We start from the raw sequence: 22,579 nt of genomic DNA, 5'->3' as shown, positions 1-22,579 counted from the left end.
GAGGAAGGGTTAAAAAAGACCTGTACATGAAGGTGTGTTCTGCAGTGATTCCAGGCACAGAAATCAAATCCCAGACTGTTGGCTGCCTCCTGGGCATACAAGCATACACTACCCAATGGCCAATTTCCAAGTTTTTATTTTTGGTAGAGCCAGTTGACGGAAACAAACCAAGAACAGTTATATAAAGCTTTGGTTGCCTCTGTATTGTTCTTGGGTTCAGGGAGGACCTGTGCTCAGCCTCCAGGACCAGATGGCACCGGCACGTGGAAGCCTGCTAATTCTGTATCCTAAGGTGCAACCCAGCCCCACACCAGCATGGGGTGCCACCACATGGCAGCAGAAACCTCCGGGACAACCAGAAACAAACTGCTAACTCTGCTCCTTCTTTAGTTTTAATTAACACAATTTTGTCTTATATATATTTTTTCAGGCATATAAAGAAATGGCATTAGTTGCAGCTAAACATTGCTATCAAAGGCCACTCAGAGAGATGGAAATGTTTGGAACATTTGGAGCTGTGCTTTCTCATATCTTCCACCAGATGACAGTGTTTTCCTAAATATAAGAAAGGGAGCTGAGAATGAGTGCAGTTACAAAGGAACGTTTCTACCCTAAAGAAAAAGCAGCGCTTTCCTGAGCCGCTCTCAGAGTTTCCTTAAACAAATACCCTTGCCCAAGCAAGTGGGCTTTTCAGGGGTGACGACATATACTCTACCGGCCACTGTTGCCCATAAATAAAGATCTGGCTGCGGGCGATGTCGACTCTGTTCCAGGCTAAAGCTAAGCTCAGTTGGTCTGGGGCCGAGGCATTGGCTCCTGTGTGTAGATAAGTAGGAGAGAAGAATGAGAGAGAGAAAACAGCACTCAGTTATTATACCAAGAAGACCCACTCCATCGCTCTCCCATCCACCCCCTCTTCCTGGAGAGCAGACTTGGCTGTACAGCAGGGGTTCTCATACTTGGCCCTATTGCCATTTTGAGCAGGATAATTATCATGTCCTATATATTGCAGAATATTTAGCAGCATCTCAGGACCCAGTAGATGCCAATAGCACCTCCCCCACCAAGCCATGACAATCAAAAATATCTCCAGACATTGCCAAACGCCCCCAGGAGTGAAGGGAGACAATATTAACCCGACTGCTGCTCTACAGCTCTGCTAGTCAAGGTGTGGTTCACAGGGCAGCAGCAGCAGCATCACCTGGGCACTTATTAGAAAGGCAGGATCCCAGGCCCCGCCCCAGACCTACTAAATCAGAATCTGTATTTCAACAAGATCCCAGGTGATTCCTATACATGTTGAAGTTTGAGAAGCCTGCTCTACAACACATTTTGTTTCTGCTGGCCAATCACTGGTTTCAAGGCATCATTTGAATTATATATTGCATGGTGATGGTGCCCTTGTCAAGAAAGTGAGCCAGGGGGCTTCCCTGGTGGTGCAGTGGTTGAGAATCTGCCTGCCAATGCAGGGGACACGGGTTCAAGCCCTGGTCTGGGAAGATCCCACACACCGCGGAGCAACTGGGCCCGTGAGCCACAACTACTGAGCCTGCGCGTCTGGAGCCTGTGGTCTGCAACAAGAGAGACCGCGATGAGGAGTGGCCCCCGCTTGCCGCAACTAGAGAAAGCCCTCGCACAGAAACGAAGACCCAACACAGCCATAAATAAATAAATAAATTAATTAATTAATTAAAAAAAAAAAAGTAAGCCAGCTTTAACACTCTATTGAAAAAGAGTTAAGAAGATCTTTTAAGAGAAAGGCAAACAAATGGCTGAGGTTTACTTCGATTTGTGAATAGAAACCACTGAACAATTTTTCAGTTTCCCATTATTCTCCAGACTCTGTCGCTAGATCTGCACTGTCTACGTGTGGCTATTTAAATCTAAACTATTAAAATTAAATTAAAACTTTAATTCCTCACTCATAGTAGCCACATTTCAAGTGCTCAATAGTCGCATGTGGCTGGTGGCCTTTGAATTGGACAGTGCAAGTACAGAACAGTTCCATCAACACAGAGACAGTTTACTGGGACAGAGCTGGTCTAAATCAATGTATCCTGTCCATAAATGCAACCTGAGAAGCAGCGGGATGTGAGATTGAGAATGAAGAGAAAAATGGGCTACAGTCAGAGGATCTGAGTCTGCCATTTCACTGCTGTGTGGCACTGGACCTCTCTAAGCCACTGTTTTATCATCTGTAAAATGGGGACAATAAAAGTTATCCTGTTTACCCAGCTGAGATGTGAGACTGAAATGGGATTATATAAATGAACTCACATGTGAACAGGGTTATTTCAATTCATCAATATCCTTGATGTACTGAGCAAGAGACATCCCTAAATATTTGCCAGACTTCATGCTGCTGGATGTCCCACCACCAGGGGAGCAGGATAAAGAGAGGACACTCTTTCCTGCATCAGATGTTTTCGAATGGCAAAGTATTAGGCACATCCACATGTTATCATATGTAATGTCTCAAATAATCCTGGGAATTTGGTCTTACTGTCTCCATTTGACAGACGATACTGAGGTCCAGAGAGGTTAAAGATCGAACAGCTACTAACAGAGGGTAAACAGAATAAGCATTCATTATGTCAGAGGTGAGATTCAGACTCAGAGAGTTTTCCCTTCATTTTGTCCCTGCTGATTCTGATGTTTGTGAAGGAAGGAGGGACAGAAAATGCTGATGCTGCCCATTCCTCTGGGTTCTTCATCAGTGGAAGCCCAAAGCAAGGAGCTGGGGATATGGCTGCTGTATCAGTGATTCCCAATCTCTGCTGTAAATTAGAATCACCTGGGAAGCTTTTAAAATATCCCTGTGCCCAGGTTGCACCTCAAACCAATTGTATCACGGTGCCTTGGGTGGCAAACCAGGCGCAGATAGTTTTTAAGATCTCCAGGTGTTTTCAATGTGCAGCAGAGTTTGGGGACCACTGTGCCACATGTTTCTTTCCTCTGCTTACCCTTACCTCTTCTCTCTGGGCTTTGAGATAATGATGTGAAGAATTAGGTAAGTGAAGTGTTCTCTAGATGACCCCTTCTCAAATTTGAGCATGCATAAGAATAATCTGGAGAGCTTTTTAAAACACAGATTCTTGGGCCCCACCTCCAAAGATTCTGATTCAGTACATCTGGGGTGGGACCTGAGTTTCTGTATTTCTAACAAGCTCCCAGGTAATGCTGAGGCTGATGATCTAGGGCCACCCTTTGAATAACAAGGCCCTAGAGAGCTGTGGTGCTATGTTCCCTTCATAGGTCAAAGAGCATTTCTGATTCTGGTGTCCAGATATTGATGGGTTCAGTATAAATCACATACTTGTAGTAAATTAATTAGGAATTAAATTAATTGGAATGATAAATATTAATTCAGTTTACATAGGGATTTTTCCATTAAGAAAAGTATTTCTTGTCTCCTCAGATAACAGCAGGGACTGCAAGCTCATACCAGGGTAACTGACGTACATAAGTGATAAATAGGAACGTGTCAGAATGTACTGTCAACATTTTGAAGGAGAATGAAAAGTGAAGGCTCACTGGAGTTGCATTTGGAAAGGTAGCACTTTATGCTAACTTCCAGCTAAGGAAGCTTAGCTGCCCTATTGGTCCTTGCTGACCTGCTGTAATGGTTTAATCATTCCCTTTGCCATTTGTATGCCACAAATTTGTATGTCACCCAAGTCAATAGTAGCCACACAAATCTGAACAAGAACACATAGCAGAAAGCAGTTATTGAGGTCAATGTGAACTGCCTGAATGTAATTAGGTAAGTGTCAAATGAAAGCACGAAACTAATGAGTCTTGACTTTCCAAAAATTGAAAATATATCACTCAAGATTGGTGCTGGGTGACAGTTCGAATCAGTGGTTCTCAACTAGGGTAACCAACCATCCTAGTTTGCCTGGTATAGTCACAGTGTTAGCAGTGAAATTTCTGAATCCTGGGAGACCCCTCAGTCCTGCACAAACCTGGATGGCTGGTCACCCTATTCTCAACTGTGGTGGAACACTGAAATTTCCTGGAAAGTTTAAAATATACTCATGCCTGGGATGTATCCTCAGAGACTCTGATTTAACTGGTCCTGAGCACTGCAGTTTTAAAAGTTTCTTAACAGCTTTTAAGAACTAGAGATTCTTAACAGCTTTTAAGAACTAGAGGTTCTTAACCTCATTTACACATTAGAATTGTGAAGACAAGGTTAAGAACCTCGAGTCTAGATATTATATGGTCATTCATTCACTCATTTATTTATTTATGTATGCATTCAAAGATATTGACCTCATGCCTTCTCATATGGCAGGCACTACGCCAGTATGAAGACCAAGGTGAATAAGACAAAATCCTTTGTCTTTTGAGAGCTTACATTCTAGAGAAGGAGAGAGGTCTGTAATTAAATACACTATTTCATGCAATCATTCATTTATTTGCTCAATAGATACTTATTGAATACCTTCGGTGCCAGGAACTGTTTTAGCACTGAATGTCTGGTGGTGAACAAGATAGCTAAGGTCACTCTTCACATAGCTTACTACTTACTTCTACTAGTGGAGGAGTGGCACTCAGAAAATAAATGAATAAATGAATTAATAAACAGTATACTTTCAGAACGTGTAAGTGCTATGAAGGAGCAGTGTCATTCCCAGGATATATGGGACCTGTGTCTATATAAAAAATTTGAGTCATTCCAAATCAAAGTGGCAGCAACATTCTGGCAACCCATTTCATATGATCCCAGGACAAAAGTATTGTGCCAGTCAGCTGGAGTGATCTGCTGGCCAGGCTGCCCTCCTGAAACCAAGGCTGGACATGGAGCCATTGGATAACCTCATAGCACAAGTCTGGGAATACTTTGGGGCATCTGGTTGATCCCGTGTGGGAAACAGAAGTTTCAAAAATGCCCTGAATTATTGAAATGGGTCTGGGGTCTATGCAGGTCCTGGTGTCAGCTCAGTCCCTGCCCTCCCCAGCATATGGTACTACAGCCCTAGCTGGTGTGGGATCCCAGGTGGCCATGGAGAAGGCCCTTGAAAGCAAAGGTCTAAGGATGGTACTGATAATGATCAGGGTGGTGGAGCTGCTCTGTTAAAATGAGTGAACAGGAGACCCCCCCGAGAGTAACACTTGAACCGAGACCTAAATGATTAGAAAAAGCCATCGTGTGAAGAAGTGGGGGGAAAACATTCCGGGAAGAGGAAACATCAAGTGCAAAGGTCCTGACGTAGAAATGAAAACAAGTAGGTATAAGACATTAAAATATAGTTTTATTATTTCCTCTTTCTGCAGGTAATCTTCCCTGCATAAGTAATGGCCACACTTGGTTTTATGGGATTAGTTCACTAGACAAATGAGAGGAAGAAAAGTGTTCTAGCAAAGGGAATCATATATGCAAAGATTGGGGAGTTAAATAACTCAGTGAATTTGGAAAATTCATGGGAAGACATTGAAGATTCAGTGCTTGGGGTATAGTGTGAGTTAGAAGCAGAGAGAGATGAAGCTAGAATAGAAAGACTTATAAATGATGTGGAGGAGTTTTGTTTTTTCCTGAAGTCATGAGGAAACCACTGGAGGACTCTGTCTCAGAAACAACGCAGTCAGATTTATGACTTAGGAAAATCACTAGAGCAGTGTGAAGGATGGATTGGAAGAGCAGTGGACTGGAGAAGCAGTTAGGAAAGTTCTGCAGCATTCTAGGAAAGGGAAAATAAGCACCTGAAGAAGCAGCTTGGATGGAGGGATATTTAGAAAGCAAAGTTGATAGCCTTGGGTGAGATTTAAAGTGGGGAGCAAGAGAGAAAAAGAAGTCAAATGTGATCCCCTGTCTCCAGCTTGGGAACCCAACTGAGATTGGCAATGCAAGATAAACAAGCATTTGGGGACAGAAAAATTTCATTCTTTAAGATGTTGAGCTTAAATGCCTGTGGTATGTCCAGGTGGGAATGACCAGAGGCCACTAGATATTGAGGTCTGGGGCAGGGGAGGGGTCAGGCCTGGAGATACAGATTTGGGAAACAGCATGAAGGTGACAAGAAGAAGAGAGCAGAAGATGGGTAAGTGAAAAACCAATACTTAAAAAGTACGAAAGTAAAGCAAATCTTTAGAAAGAAAGCACACACACACACAAAAACAGAGAGATAGGAAGAGAACTGGAGATCATGGTGTCCTAAACTATGGAAAGAGAGGTTCTCAAGAAAGAGGGTGTGGTCAATAGGGCAAATTCTGCAAAAAGAGCAAGTGAAAAGACTGGTCTTCCTTCTTCACAACTCTTCTCATTACTGAGCACCAGCTTATGCATCTATTAGTTTATTACTTATTTCCTTCACCAGAATGTAAACTGCAAGAGGTCAGGGACTGAGTCTTCTTTATTCACTGTTGTATTCTTAGAGTCCAAAACAGTGCTTGGCACATAATAGGTGTTTAATAACTATTTGCTGAATGAATAAATGAACCCAAAAGTGTGCACTGGATTTGGCAATTAAGAAGTCCTTGATGAAAACAGTGTGCGTACTGTCAGCAGAGTACGGGAATGGAAGCATGTCTCCTAACTCTTCCCTCAAGGAAAGTGTGATCTAATAAGAATGGAGGTGGAATGGAATAAAAGGAGAGATATGACAAGTATACAAATCACTGTATCAAAGAACAAAGTGGTAAGTTCTGTAGAAGCTACACAAATAAGTCTAGAGCACTTCCTGTCAGTTAAGTCAGAGCAACTTTAAGGAGGAAGTAGAATTTTCTGAGAGATGGGGAAGGATGAGGGAGACTTGAACAAATGGAGTTTGTGGTAGGCTGAGTGATGCCCCCATCTCTCAAAGGTGTCAATGTCCTGATCCTGGGAACCAGTGAAGCTGTTACTTTATATGGCAGAAAAATTTTGTTGCTGTAATTAAGATTTTGAAATGGGGAGATTGTCCTGGATTACCTGATGGGCCAAATGCAATGTAATCACAAGAGTCCTTAGAAGAGGAACATAGGGGGATCAAAGTAGTAGTAGGACATGTGAAAATGAAAGCAACAGGGTGGATTGATGCAAGGTAAGAGCCACAAGTCAAGGAATGTAGGCAGCCTCTGGAAGCTGAAAACGGCAAGGACATGATTCTCCTCTGAAGCCTCTAGAAGGAATATAACCCTGCTAACACCTTAATTTTAGACTTCTGGTCTCCAGAATTATGAGTAAATTTTTGTTATTTTAAGCCACTAAGTTTGTGGTAATTTGTTATGGTACCAATTCTCAAACTTTAATGTGCATATCATTTACCTGGGGATCTTGTTTAAATGGTGATTCTGATTCAGTTGGTCTGGGGTGGGCTCCTAATTATGTTTCTCTAGACAGCAAGCATTAATTAGTTTTCTATTGCGATCATGATAAAATTAAGTGCATGTACTCTTTCTCCCTTTCCTCCACCATTCAATTTTAGAATATAAGATTGTATTTTTAGTGTTTTACTCTGTGCTGTCAAATATGCTTATATTTCTTTTACTAATACTTGAATTGTGTCTTAAATTATGTTGCTTAGGCAAAAGGCATAGATATAATAATGGGCAAAAAGCCTACCAACTTTACCTTCACCCTTTTTCCTCCTGTTAATTTTTGTTGTTGTTATGTAAATGGCAAGTAACATTTACATTCTGTTCTGTTACTCAAATTCCCATTTTTATTTTAAATCTTAGTTCTATTAGATTCTAGTATCAATGCTCACAATTAGTGATTTTACCAACGAAGCACCTCTTGGTTGGTAGCTTGAATTCTCCAATAGTTTTTTTCAAGAGGAACTTAAGGGAACAATACTGCCAGAGTTCTCGACTGTTTTAAACTGTTTTGTTTCGCTTTTTCAGTAGTCATTGTAGCTGAATGACATTGGTTCAGTATAAAATCTGTTCCTCAATGGACTCCTGGCATTGAATGTTACTGTAAGAAGGTCTGAGGCCAGCTTGATTTTCACCTCATAAAAGACTTGATTACTTTTCCTGGTGGCCCAAAGTATCTTTTATTTTTCTTTGACGTTCAGTAACTTTACTAGGATTTTAAGTGTGGGTGTTGAGGATTCTGAATCCATTTTTTCCCTAGCATTACGTGGCCCTTTCAATATCCAGGTCAAAGTTTTAAAAAATTTGAATAAAAATTCTTAAATTATATTTTTAAATTATGTAATTATATTTCAAAATATTTGCTCTGATCCGTTATTTTGGTTGTCTTCTTTGGAGTCACCAAGTATGTTTATGTTGGATCTCTTTTCTATCTTCTATAAATATAACTTCTCTTTAATCCCAATTAACTCTGTTTCATTTCATTTTTGTTTATTTTCCTCATTTCTACTCTTTGTGTCCTGCGCTGGGTTTTTCACAATGTGTATTTGATCTTGTACCATTTTCCATTTCTTCTGCAGTTCTGTGATAATTTTATTTTTTCCCCCCTTTACTTTATTCCTGAGTGCTATTCACATTTTATCTCCTCTTGCTGCCTCACCTACTCTTACCTGAACTTTGGTATTCCAACTCTGAAGTATTTCTTCATAGGTAAGTGCTTCATTGAGATTTAATTTTTTTAAAGTTCATGGTAAAGTATTTACTCATAATGTTCATCTGTTCCCTGGAAACATTTTTATAGAGTATTAGTCTTCTGTGAATACATTTTGCTCTTTTGTTATTTTTTTCTTAGAATAAATCTGTGTGCTAATTCCTTTTTTATTTTTTATCATTTAGTGAGTTGGGTTATAATGGGCCCAGGGTAGCATTCCAGGCTAGTTATTACTCACAGCTGGAAGGTTTTCTTCCCAGCTACCATGAAGGAAAACTCTCTCCTGCAAACATGGCTTATCTGAATAATTCCATATGTGGCTCACCTCCTCTACTTATATGTACTAAGTCAGGAACAGGAGGGTCTCCTGCCACCATCCAACTCCCTCTTGTTCTTGCACATGCTGTTCCAGACAAAGGAGAGAACTTTGTACCTTAGGGTGTTCCTCACATCTAGGAATTACATTTTTGTTGGTGCTTTCTGAGGACTGTCACTGCTGGTTTCTCTCTCCTCAGCTTTCACCCTTTCCTCCTACAGATGTCCCACATATACAAATATTTTGGAATTTTTCCTAGTTTACCAAAAATGGAGTTTGCTTGCTGTTGTCTTCCTTTTTCATTATTGATTTTTGAAGCTTTCTAGGAAGAGAAAGATACATTTATGTTGCCATGTCTATACTGGAAATCCTGAAGGATTTTGTAGGTAGAAGAGTGTTTTGATCAGATCTTTGCACTAGTAGTATTCCTCTAACTGAAGCATAGAAGATGGATAGGAATATGTTCAACAAGAAGCAGGAAGATCCCTTAAGAGGCCACTGCAATAATTCAGATCAAAAGTCCTGAAGGTCTAATGATGCTGAGCAAGGAGGGAAAAGAAGGGATAGACATAACGGAAATTATGGTGGTAAAAATGCCCAGAATTAGCAAGAATTTGCTCGAACAAAGGGAGGAAGAACTTGATGAAGGCTCTCGATAGCCAAAAGGATAGCTGTTATATGAACATAAATGGTAGAAATCAGCTTTTTGGGCAAAGAATTTATTTTCATTTATTTATATTTATTTTTATGATAATTAATTTGATTGAATTTGACTACCAAGGAAGTTATCCAGTAGGCAATTAGAAAAGGGAGCAGGGAGGGAAGCTAGGGTTGGAGGTGAGTCTGGAGGTTATTCATGCAGATGTGCTGTTTAAAGTTATGGTACTTTTAAAGTTTGACAGAGGCAGAGTGAAGAAGTAAGAGAGTTTAATGAAAGAAACAAAGGAGTAGTCTGAAAGGCAGAATATTCAGTATCTCTGACACCAATGAAAAATAAAAATAATTGCCATCATACATACAATTACATGCTAGGCATTTTACATGTATTATCTCATTTAATGCTCACAAAGATCTGTACAGTGAATATCTTTATCCCCAGTTTGCAGATCAGAAAACGGAGGCTCAAAAATTTTGTGAGTAGAATATGTAGCTAAGCTTTTTGAGATTTTCAGAACTATAGTACTTACTTTTTAAGGAATTAAGAGGGCTCCTGGAAGTTGTAAAAAAATGAGAAAGCAGAAAATGGCTGTCTTCCCCATATAAAGAACTTTAGAAAACATCTTGTCAACATGTAGCTTCATGTCATGAAACGAACATATTTCCAACAAAATTGAAGAAGGTAGGGGCAAAACTGTGTTGAGTATCTGTCTACTCTTTCTTACCTTGATTTTGAAGGATCTCTACTCACTAAATGTTATTCATAGTACTTACTACTAAAATCATTTTTAACTTATTTTTTAAAATAGATTTTCTTACTTTGGGGGATCAGAAACAAGATGACCTTGTTATGTTTATGATATGACAGTGAAAAAAGCTTTTTAAAGTATACTCAAATAGATTCTATTTTATTCAAGTTTTTATCCCCAGTCCAAAACACTTTGTGAGCCCCTCTTATGGGTCAAGAATTGTTGGTTGAACTAAACTGAACACAATGTATTAACCCTCAAAAATTCCATCCCTCTTTCTTTAGGACATACCATATAAACCACCCAAGAAAATAAAGACATGATGCTGCTCAGCCTTTGGAATAATTTTGAATCTGTCAATGTCAGTATGAGCTGAAAACAAAACATTGTGTAACATGTTTTAAGCATTACTATAAGTCCTGTGTTAACAGTTTGTGTGTCTCCTGCTCTGATTTTGAAACACATATGTATGTAGATAGAGAAGTGGGCATAAATTTTTTTAAATAAAGCAACTATAAAATTTAAAAAAAAGAAAAGAAAATAGAGGCTCAGAGAGGTGGATTAACTTGTAGAACGAGGCTTTAAATTGAGGCCTTCCCTCAAAATAAAAAAGAGTTGCAGTAAGAAGAGGATAAAGACGACATCATCAAGTCACTGAAAGCTGTGTGAATAAATTGGCTGGGATAGAATATGGAATGCAAGAATTTGCAGAGTGAGTAAGTGAGTCAAGAATTTAGAGTGAGTGGAGGGTGAGGAATGCTGGTAGAAAGGCAGGCTACCTTTCAGAGTTTGATGGTTAAGATGAGAAAAGGAGGATGCTTCCTTGAGGGTCCTGGTGGAGAGGAGCCAGGTCTCCTTAGGTGACAAGTACCTGGAGCGTATTTATAGCAGAAGGGAAAAAGCCACTGGTGAGGGAGGCATTGAAAATGTAAAAGGAAAGAGCAAGTGCGTGATGGTTGAGATCCTGGCGAATGGACGCCAGGGAGTAGTTGGTTTTAGCAAAGAGGGGTCTTCAGGGAGAGGAGGAAAGGCAATGAGGCTGAGTGAAGAAACATATTCATGAGAGGAAAAGAAGGGAGCTTAGATGAACCTAAATATTGTAAGTTAATTAAGAGGGGATACCATCTGTTGGGAGTGAGAGGAAGTGGGGACTTGAAGGAAGGAACAGGGAGAATGTGTCTGAGGCTGAGGCTTAAAGTATGAAGCAGTTTTGGAGCAGAGTTAGAGCCCACTTGAGGTAGGGCATCCCAAATATGTCATGGCACCAATGGGTACATGTTGCAGGCAATATTTATTTAGGGACTTGAGCATCACTATTAGGGAAAGTTATGTTTTGTTTTGTTTTTTATTACCCTGAGGGTCACTAAACACTTCAATGGGTTGTAAATAGAGCTGTGGACCCTCTTTGGGAGAGTTTCCAAATAAAAAAGTTGGGTGAGTCATTTGACCTGGATAGTTAAGCATGATCTTGCTTGATGGACTGGGTGGTGGGGGGAGAGGGCAGGAGGTACTGACCTTGCAAGGTCTTAGTAGTGCGTTGATTCTGTGATATATAGGATGATGCCGCCCATCCCTAATTAATTGAGGAACATTTCTTCTTGCTGGGATCTTTGGGCCTTTCCTTGTCTTATCTAAAGAACCTTGTCTGGATTAAATATTCTTCTCAGGAATTCTATTCATTTCTATCAATTTACTTTACTGGTAAGTTTTGCAACTAAATGCAGTAAGTCAGTGAAAACCCATCCATCCATTCATTTAAAGACTTCAGATTCTCTACCTACATGAAAACCACAAAGGTGGAAGGAAAGTAGTTGAAAGGCCCTGCCATGTGACTTGGTTGCTAGGATACACCTTCAGTTATCTCTCAGAGCAGAGACATGACCTAGCCTTGTGAACCTCTCTTAGGAATGCAGCTGCTATGTTGAGAAAAAACAAATTAAAGGCTTGAAACACACACATATAAAGTATGTGAGGTCTGTGGATAATTATTCTTTGCTCTATTTTCTTACCTTGAATGATAACTATCTCCTCTTGGTAAAAATAACTTCAGGTAGACTCCCAGGAGAAAGTTAAAAGGAATCAGGAAAAATTGGATTAACTTTAGCTGAAGAAATTCAGATTTGGCTTGTAAGAGAAAACCCAGACAGCTGAGTGAAAGAGCCCTTTGTGGGGAGATGGAGTTTTCTTTCTTGGTTTATCTTTAGTAAATAAGAAAGATAATAATAACTAATATTTCTTTCATGCTTAGCTTGTGCCAGGCACTGTTTCTAAGTGTTAATGTATTGAATTCTCACAACAAGCTCTGAGGTGCCATTATCCTCATTTTACAGATGAGGAAACCGAGGCACAGAAACTTGTCCAAGGTGAGATGGCTAAGAGGTTCAGAGATGAGATTCAAACTCAGGCAATCTGGTTTTAAGAGCTGAAATTTTTTTTTTTCTGATTCATAGAAATTTAGAACATCATACCTACAACAAAAAGGGAAGGAGGCAAACAGGTTTTTGCTTCCTTTATCACAAAATAACCCACATTGCATTAATGAAGTAAGCCAGAATATTCTCTAATGCCCTATGATTAGGTCCAAAATTGACAGTAAAATGTTACCTAAAATTCACATATCAGCTTCTTTAATTATTATTATGATTATTAGTCAAGCCATTTGGGCTTGAGGTTTTATTTGTTTATTAAAAACATCTTCCCCCAGTTTTACTGAGATATAATTGACATAAAATGTTGTATTAATTTTAGGTGTACAATATAAATTTTGTTAACATCTATCACCTCACATAGTTACAAATTTTTTTCTTGTGATGAGAACTTTTAAGATCTATTCTATTAGCAACTTTCAGATATAAAATACAGCATTGTTAACTAAAGTCACCATGCTATACATTACCTCCCAAGAACTTACTTATAACTGGAAGTTTGTACCTTTTGACCTCATACACCCATTTCACCTACCCCCACCTCCCACTCCTTGCTGAAATTCTTGATGTCTTCATTTCACTGCCTCTAGGGGCTGCCTTTAGAGAAGAGAGCTGGATCCCCAGCTGTTTTCATTTACTCAACAGATTTTTATTGAATTCCAATTCTCCATCAGCCTTTCTTTTAGGCCCTGGGGAAAACAAGGTTGAACCAAAGTTTCTACTCTCAAAGGAAAAAAAAAAATATATATATATATATATATAAAATAAATATAAATATAAATAAAATAAATATATATGCAATCTCCCGAGTCCTCCTTTGGATTCTATTATTGAGTCTCTTATTTTGGATAGAGTCCTTAGACGACTACCTAAGAGTCTATGCCAGTTTTTGAAGTGACCCAAAATGAATTCAGTGTTCTTCATTTCCTTTGGAACAGAAAAGATTGGTCCTAAATTGGGCTCCATCCACTCTACCCTACCAGCTCCATTCATTTCAATTATCCCATCTCTACTGCCACCCCTTCCTGATAGTCATAAATAGGAGTTCTCCATTTGAAAGTCTCATGCTGAAACGGAGCAGGACCCTATGGTCCTTTCCCCACCACGTCTACTGCCTGCCTTTCGTCTGTAGAAAAACTTTAGTCAAAGAATAAATTTAATCAGAGAAGTGAGAAAATGCAGAAGCAAAGGAAAACAGTCAAACAGGACAAAATAATAAAAATTTAGTCATTAAGGAACTTCCCTGGTGGCGCAGTGGTTAAGAATCCGCCTGCCAATGCAGGGGACATGGGTTCGAACCCTGGTCCGGGAAGATACCACATGCAACTAAGCAACTAAGCCCGTGTGCCACAACTACTGAGCCTGCACTCTAGAGCCCGCGAGCCACAACTACTGAAGCCCACTTGCCTAGAGCCCGTGTTCTGCAACAAAGAAAGCCACCGCAATAAGAAGCCCACACACCGCAACAAAGAGTAGACACCGCTCGCCGCAACTAGAGAAAGCCCACGCACAGCAACAAAGATCCAAAGTAGCCAAAAGTAAATAAATAAATTTATTTAAAAAAAAAAGTTTAGTCATTAAGCAAAGTCAAGGACCTTTAGTTCCTCCTCAAGGGCTATGAATAATATTCTGAGCCATGTCCTATGAGCTGTTTTATAGATACTAAAACCCCCACCAGGTGGAAGAAGTGAACTACATGATGACCAGGATGTAGCATGACATAAGCTGCCACAATTCTGAGAATTGGTCTCAAAGAAATGGGAACAAACTGACCGGGAACTGAAGACTAACTGTACTGAAAACAATCAAGATGACACTGATCAGACCACCACACGACCAACTTCAAGATGACTGGCAGAGCTGACTGTGCTGTTTCTGCATGTGGCCCCCTCCCTCCGCCCATAAAAGCTCTTGCCCACTGATTGTCAGTTGCAAGGAGTTGGCCTTTGGGCACGACTCCACCCTCCCCTACAGTTGCTGGCCTCTGAAATAAAGCAAACTTTCCTTTCCACCAGCCTTGCCTCTTTATCGGCTTCATAGGGATGAGCAGCCTGACCCCACTTTTGGTAACAATATTGTAAAAGTGAATACTTACAGAACAGTGACTTAGGTGATATTTTTGTAAAAGGATTCTCTTTTGCGAAAGGACTTACTCTCTCCTTAATTAGGAATTTACAAGTGTGTCTAAAGTATGATACAGTTCAAAAGATACAATTTACAAATACATTTTAAGGAAGGTACTGATTGGATAAAATGATGCACACTTGTACAGGCAAAAGAAACCCTGTTTGGACATTCTTATATCCTGTTTATTTGGAGGCTCTGATTTTCAGTCTTGATAAGACTTTTTTAAAAAGTATCTTCTTCTTACAGACCCACAGACTTGGGAGAGCAAACTTGTGGTTGCCACAGGGGAAGGGCGGGGGGATGGATGGACTGGGAGTTTGGCATTGACATGTACACACTGCTATATTTAAAATAGGTAGCCAACGGGGACCTACTGTATAGCACAGGGAACGCTGCTCAATGTTCTGTGACAACCTAAATGGGAAAATAATTTGAAAAAGAAAACAAACAAACAAGTATCTTCTTCTTGATTTTAAATTCCTCTGAAAAAATAATTGGCATACTATTTATTTTGGATTTCTCTAGGCTGTTTATTCAATATAATAGGCTTAGTATTCTGAACTGCAGAGGTGCATTTCAAATGCTGCCTCTATAATAAAACTTCCCCTGGACACGCAGTCTCTTTCATTTGCACTTTTTTAGCATTTTGTTTACATTTTACACTGGGGTCTGTACTCTACCATATTTTAAGACTTTTAAGACTTTGCAGCACTTAAGATAATGCCTTATAGTAGGTGCCCCAGCGATTAGGTTGTTTATCCCTGATATTACCTGGGGGGCTTGGAAACGTTACTTATCCTCCCAAGACCGAGTTTCTTCACGTAAAACAAAGTCAACAAGATCTCCCTCAAGGGACTGAGGATTAAATAGAATAACAGATGAAAAAATTGTTTTGTTAAATTAAAGCACTGTGCAAATATTTTGAGTGTCTTACACGTTCCCGACAATAAATTTACCAGGTTAAAAATACTATTTTAATAATTTTATCAGGTTAATAATGCCATTGCCATGTAGACACTCCTAGATGGAGAACAATTACCACACAGAATACCAACTGTATAGTGAAACAGTAATTCTCAGTAATTACTGAGAACAGTAATTCTCAGAAATAAGTACTGAGGTCCCTAAATTATCAAGGGCTTATATATATGTCAGAGTTGCCAATGGGTGTTAAGAGTGGTTTTACAAAAAAGGATCTTCCAGTCTCCTCACTGGAGGATGAAGACCCCAGCCACCAGCATGCTGGGAACCAAGTGGAGGGCGAAGGGCTGGGGTCTCAGCATCTGATATCTATTAATTTATTTAGCACCCCCATTGTCAGTTCTATAGCCTAGCTCTCACCTTGCACCTGGTGTCTCCTGGTGCAGAGAATATGTTTTACCCTCTTCAGAGAATAAATCTTTGCCTTTTGATTGGAGAGGGTTTTGGAGTGTAGGGGAGTCTAGGGGAGTGGATATGGCATTCTGGCTACTTCTTTAAAAAGACTCCGTGTACCCCACCTTTCTGGGCCTTTTGAGCATTTTGAAGTGTAAGTCAGCTTGGTATCAGCTTAGTATTCAGTTTTCTTTGGTATGTTATTTTCCATTCTTACATTGGCTTTTCATCTTCCAGGTCTAGAAATGGCTTACACCACTTCTGATCACATCCCTTTGGTCGAAGCACAGTCACATGGTCCCAACCTCTCTGGAAGGAAGGCTAGGATATTTAATCTTCAGTGTGCAAGAAGAGAAATCAGTGTGGTGAACACAAAATATTGTTTCTGCTCCAACACAAAATATTGTTTCTGCTCCAACAACAAAAATATTTTAATAAATAACCATTTACTCTTGTTTTAGAGGGATTCAGTGGGACTAATAATAGTACATCCACGTATTCAGTGGACCATATTTAACCAGGAATCTGTATTTTTTTTTTATACATCAAGGAAAGTTTAGCCACCATTTATTGTTCAGAACATGTAAAAAATGGGGGTAGTCCTTAATATCTGATTCTGGCCATAGAGGCTTAGGATGCAGACCAAGTGTTCTGGACTCAAATAACTTGAGTTCGTGTCCAGACTCCATCAATTTCTAGCTGTGTGACCTTGGCCAAGGCAGCCTGCTGTGCCTCAGTTTCCTCAAGTGTAAAATGGCTAATACTGATAGTACCTGCCCCATTGGAGTAGTGTGAGAATTAAATTAGTTAATGCTTGTACTATAGTAAATGCCATATTAGTTGTTATTGTTACATGTTTTACTATTGTCATCACTATTACTTTTGTTATTAATGTAAACTATTCATTTTGGAATCATGCTCTTACCAATCTGCATGGTTATGTAATTCAGAATATTCAATAATTGATTTAACTGATGGCTGATTCATTGCTCTCAGGCAAGTCAAGGAAGAAAAGGTACAATTCTACAGCACTGCTGGGCAGTCGGCAGTGATGATGTCTTCACAAGCTGAGAGCTGCTCAGGAGCTTTGGGTTCGCAATTAGCTTAATGTGCACATGGCATTGTTCCCGTGCCAATCCTGAGGCACGAGGGAGCTGCAGAGTGAAAGGTGTTTACCTTTTGTGTAACAAGAGGCCAAGGATGACCACATCTGCCACCAGCACTGGCTGCATGATGCAGGGAAGGAGTAACAGACCCGGACATCTGCAGACCTGGATTCCAGTTCCCCTTTGTCTGAACATCAGCAGAGGCCTCTCCCTACCCTAGACCTTTACGGTTCTATCCAGCTGTGTAGTTCTACAATGAGACAATCTTATGGACATGGTCATAATCTTGAAAATCTGCTAGAAATGGCCCGTCCACGGCTGCAGACCTGGGGGCCGACGTTCACAGTTCTTGCAAGCATTTGAGCCTCCTACACATTGTAACTTTTACTGCTGGTGATTATGGCCCTGGAGCAAAGAACATCATACTCTCATCTTCTGATTAGAGACATAAGTCCAAGCCCCACTCTCTCACTTACTACTACATCAAAGGAGCTGAAGAATCACTCTCTCCTATGCGTTGGCACCAGAACTCTGCTTAGGAAGGAGGCTGTCTTTGTTTGTAAAAATACCCTGCAAAGCTGCTTAGGGTAGATGAGCCCTTCAGGGCCAGGGCCAAAATGTCAGAGAACAGGGATGAAATGCTCTGTTTGAAGGACTTTGTTTTACTCTTAGAGGGGAGCACGAAGAAGAGAACAGTGGGAGAAGAGGGGGAGAAGACTGTGAGACAGTGTGACATTGGGGAAGTCAAGGGTGAAGGATCCATGGGAAGTCCCTGTGTGAAATAGCCAAAGGACGTCAACATTGGAGATGCCTGCTGTGCAATTAGAAGCTATGTGCATTATTGAGAAGTAAACTTCTCTTCCATCCCTACCTACTTTTTTAGAAAAGTCTACTATGTCTGTTAAAAGCTTTGTGTAAGTGAATTTTGTTTTTTGTTTTGAAATTGTGGCAAGGCTGAGTTTTACATTTTGCGTTCTGTGATGAGAAACAGAAATATCACACGTGGAATCAGGAACCTGAAGGCAGGGGTGACCAAGAGAACTTACATCTTTCAGGAATTTGCAGAAATCCTGGGGAGGATGTGGAATTTGCATTACTGTGGATCACTGAGTTGAAAGGCTGGAGTCCACCTCAATGAACTCTCAAGGGGTAAGGAGGCCCAGTTTATGTCTAGGTTGTTTATATGACTTTAGCCAGTGACTGATGGGCTTGGGACTAAACTTCACTTCTTTCAATCAGTGGACATTTATTGAATGCTTAGCGTATGTCAAGCATTTTTCCTGGTATTGTGGGATATGAAGGCAAAGAAGACATAATACTTTTCTTCTGGAAATTTCCTAATTGGAAGGTGGGTGTTGTAATCAGGATGATCACTCTTCCCAGTTTACCTGGACATTCTTGGTTCATTCTGCTTGTTCTGTCATAATTATCTATACCTCCCACTTTCATGCCCCAGAAGGCCCAGTTTGGAGATAAATAAACTGGCAACCATTCCACAGAGTTGTTATAAAGATTAGATGATAAAATTTACGTGAAAATGCTTTGTGAATTGTAAAACATTACACAAATAGAAAAATTAAGAGACTTAAGTTCTTTTATTGCATTCTCCTATTAGAGACAAACAGAAGTGTCCAAAATTGCTCTCTACCATGGTCTCTATTATTGCTCTGAGATCTACTTGGATATGCAAGAAAATAAACTTGCCAGAAAATTAACTTCATTTTAAGGCAGCTTAGCATGTGCTCAACCATTTTCAAGATTAAATTTCTTTTTGTGGTCTGTTCTGTTTCTTTACACGTATGCTCAAGGGTTTTGTTGTTGTATTTTCAAATTTATGTGTCCTTTCAAAATTAACATTTTATGATGCTGTTGGATTTTGGACATGGGGGACATCCTAATCCCCTAGGAATTTTTAAAGCCTGTCTTAGAAGGGGAAGAGTATCAATGCACTAAGTGCTCAGTATTTACCATGAAGAAGGCAGAGTGCCTGCCCTCAGAGAGCTTCCAGTGTAACCATCTCATGCGGCCCTTTTAAACCAACCCACATGAGAAAGGTACAACTTCCCTTTTCACAGTTAAGGGAACTGAGGCATACAGAGGTTAAATAACTTGGTCAATTCTACAGCCAGCAAAGAACTAGGAGATATATACATATACATATATATATATATATATATGTATATGTATATATCTCATCTTATCCCAAAGCCTGTTGATCATTTATTCACGCATCCAACAAATATAACATATTGAATACTGACGGTGTGCCAGGCACTGTGTATATGTGTATATCATCATGAGTAAAACGGATGTGGCCCCTGTCCTCATTTCTAGTTTGGCATCATCATCATCATGATCTGTCCAACCATCATTTATTAAACAGAACTTTCCAGGTACTGTTAAGTGCTTTACTTGCATTATTAATTACAATTGTTACAATGACTGTAAGTGAGGTATGGTAATTATCTCAATTTTACAGATTGGGAAACCAAGCCTCAATGAAGTAAAGCAATTTGTTCAATCAGGGAGTAGCGATGCTTTGAGTATGGCTGTAATTCTTAACATTATAAGGCCCTTTACTAGTGGTCTCACTGTGGTAAGTACTATTCTGAGGGGTTGGGGTGGTAGTGGAGGATGGAGTGGATGGTGTCTAGTGGGGAAAGCCTGGGACGATTTGGTCTTCCCAGAATCATTTTTTCCTAAGGGACAGACTTTGGTCTTGGGGAAAAAGTGTTAAGAATGTAATCGCCTTTAAAATTTTTGGCAGAAATAATCAAGTACAGACAATTAAAATTGAAAAGGGTAATAATGATTATAGTAATATATAACAATATATAGTAAATAATATTCATAAATTGCATATTTAGGTCTACCTAAAGTGAACTGTATGAGAATGCCTTGGGAGAATGTCTGAACCCTGATTAGTATTCATTTGACCTAGTTCCCATTTTTGTCTGCTGAGTGAAGAATTTATTCCACTAAGGTGCATGAGGTGCCAGCATGTGAGGTAAATCTGACACTCTTTGACCCTCAGTACTTCTTTTAATACAACTGCAGAGACGTGTATATTTTTTAGTTGCTTTTGGTCTTCTCAGCACTCTTTCCTCCTCTACTTTCTGGCTACAGAACCTCTTTTATGTGTTGTTGGGAATCTATAACTCTGAGACTCAGGTGAAGCTGATCCCATCTTGTATTTCATGCTTATAGGGATTCTCCCATCTTCTTTGCCACGGTGATGAATTCAGGGATGGGCACTGAACCAAGGCAAGCAAATCCAAATGCTCCCTGGGACTTCTCATTGTAAGTTCGAGGAAAGATGGCTCTTTTGAATTGGGGTTTGCTCAGTGGATTGGATGTGAGCTTGGCACTGCTGATTGCTGTTCTGCATAACAAGTGTACAGATTAACGTCTAAGAAATGGAGTATAGACCCTGATGACACCATTTGAGTCCTGCATGCTACTCTGCCTGAACTCATTTTACCCTCAGACTTCCTGGCTGTGTGAACCATTTTATTTCTTTTTGTTTGAACTAGGTTGAACTGTGTTTCTGTCACACGTAACTAAAAAAATTCCTGGTTAAGTCAATATTTCACCAGAGGTCTAATCTTTAAAAATAAAACAAGTGTCAGACTATACTTATTCTTCCATTACATTAGGTTAAATTGTGGGCATTCTAGTTTCATCATTAAGATATTGTGTGTGCAGCTAAGATCATCTGGCAGCTGAGGGCCCTGGTAAGTGTTCTGATAGTTTTAAGGAAGTAGATGTCCTGATCTGTTATCACTCGGATACCCCTGGAGTCAAAGGGGCAAATGCCTGAAATCTCTGTGGCAGTGTAGAGCCAAGAAATCCTGGATGCCCCAAAGACTCATACATGTATGTAAAGAAAACAATAGAAGTGAGGAGACCTGAGTTTAAGCCTTGGTTCTGCCACTGATTTGCCTAATGATGTTGCATGTCTTTTAGACTCTTTGGCCTCAATTTCCAAGTTTGTAAAATGCAAGGGAGTAGCAAGGTGAAAGAGGGTATTGTGGCTTCAGGGTGGCTTTGGGATGAAGTAATAATAAGAGGCCAGTAGCAGACATAGGTCTGGGGGGCCCATGCTAAGGTTCTAATGCTCATGGCCAATCTGCTCCGTGACATCTAAGTTAAAGATTTGGCTAAAGAGGTAAAATGAACCATCAGGAAACAAGTGCATTTGGGGGAGCCTGATTTACAGTCAAAGGACACAAGGAAGGTTAAAAGTGGTCTCATACAGAGAGGGGCTTAATAATACTTTTGTTAAGAATCTACACTGTAAAAAATACTGGGTGAATTTTATCTCTACCTGAAATATTTCACTGTTCTCCCACAGTTTACCCCCTATGCCCTTTTAAACCTAAAATAAATATGCCACACATTTCGACTCTGGAGATATCTTTTGGACAAAATTTCATCTATTTCCATTGCATAATATTTAATAACTTTGCACTGCATATAAACGATGAAAGTGTCAACATGAATGTCTCTTTTTTTTGGCCTTAATAAAGCTATCTAAACAGTTCTGGGTTAAAAAAAAACAATATTAAAAAGAAAGCAATCATGCATGTGTTATATTAAGCTGCCTACACACAGAAAAAAGGGTGGGAAAGATGGAACACATAATTAGAAATAATTTTTTAATTTTCAAAGCAGAGCCACAGTAAATTCCCATAAAACCTATTCATTAATCATCCAAGTTTAAGCAAAGACAGCTTCTCAGTAAACATTCTAGGGTGTTAGTTACTTATGAAATGTATCTGGTGCAGAGAATTATTGGACAGAAACTACTTTAGAATATATGTCAAAATTTTTGTTTTATCAAGGATTAATTAAGCCATTTAAAAATGAGTTATTTAGCAAGACTAATTGTGTATTGATATCAGTACTAGTTTGTGACAATAATTCTGCATTTTCTGGTTAATAGAGTTGGAGGGGCATGCATTCAGAAGTAGTTTAAAAACATTAGATTTTACCCACTTTTATTTCAAATTTAGGGTTTTTTTTAAAGATATAGTTTTAAAGGAAAATGACTCTGAAAACAGTGATTTTCATTGTTTTGTATGATCTAATCTAATCAATAGCATTCTTACTAGAAATTTTTTCTAAAGTTAGAACATATTGACTTTCTTTTGGCATTTGAATTTTTATTGTAAACTTTCTTTATAGTTTGAACAAATTAGCAAATACATATCTTAAAAAGAGTTTTTCTTCCTCTGCTTAAGAATAGGTAAGTAATTAATTAGTTTATTAATTACTGATAGCATTAGTTATGTCTGAAGAAGTGAACTGTATAA

General features: G+C 39.4%; 1 protein-coding gene across 13 annotated transcripts in view; it reads right to left on the bottom strand.

Annotated features, from left to right (window-relative positions):
- Positions 1-22,579, bottom strand: part of TRPM3 (transient receptor potential cation channel subfamily M member 3) — a 926,458-nt gene that overhangs the window by 102,700 nt on the left and 801,179 nt on the right. For 12 of the 13 annotated variants that reach the window (XM_082470822.1, XM_082470807.1, XM_082470810.1 and 9 more), the window contains one exon: positions 716-816. The exons of the other annotated variant lie outside the window; for it this stretch is intronic. In XM_082470822.1, coding sequence (XP_082326948.1) covers positions 716-816 — 101 coding nt within the window. The remainder of the gene's footprint in view (positions 1-715; positions 817-22,579) is intronic. 13 annotated transcript variants of the gene reach the window in all.

The sequence above is a fragment of the Balaenoptera physalus genome, assembly GCF_965194825.1.
Source record: "Balaenoptera physalus genome assembly, chromosome: 7".
Taxonomy (NCBI): domain Eukaryota; kingdom Metazoa; phylum Chordata; class Mammalia; order Artiodactyla; family Balaenopteridae; genus Balaenoptera; species Balaenoptera physalus.
This window is presented reverse-complemented; position numbering and strand designations above follow the sequence as displayed.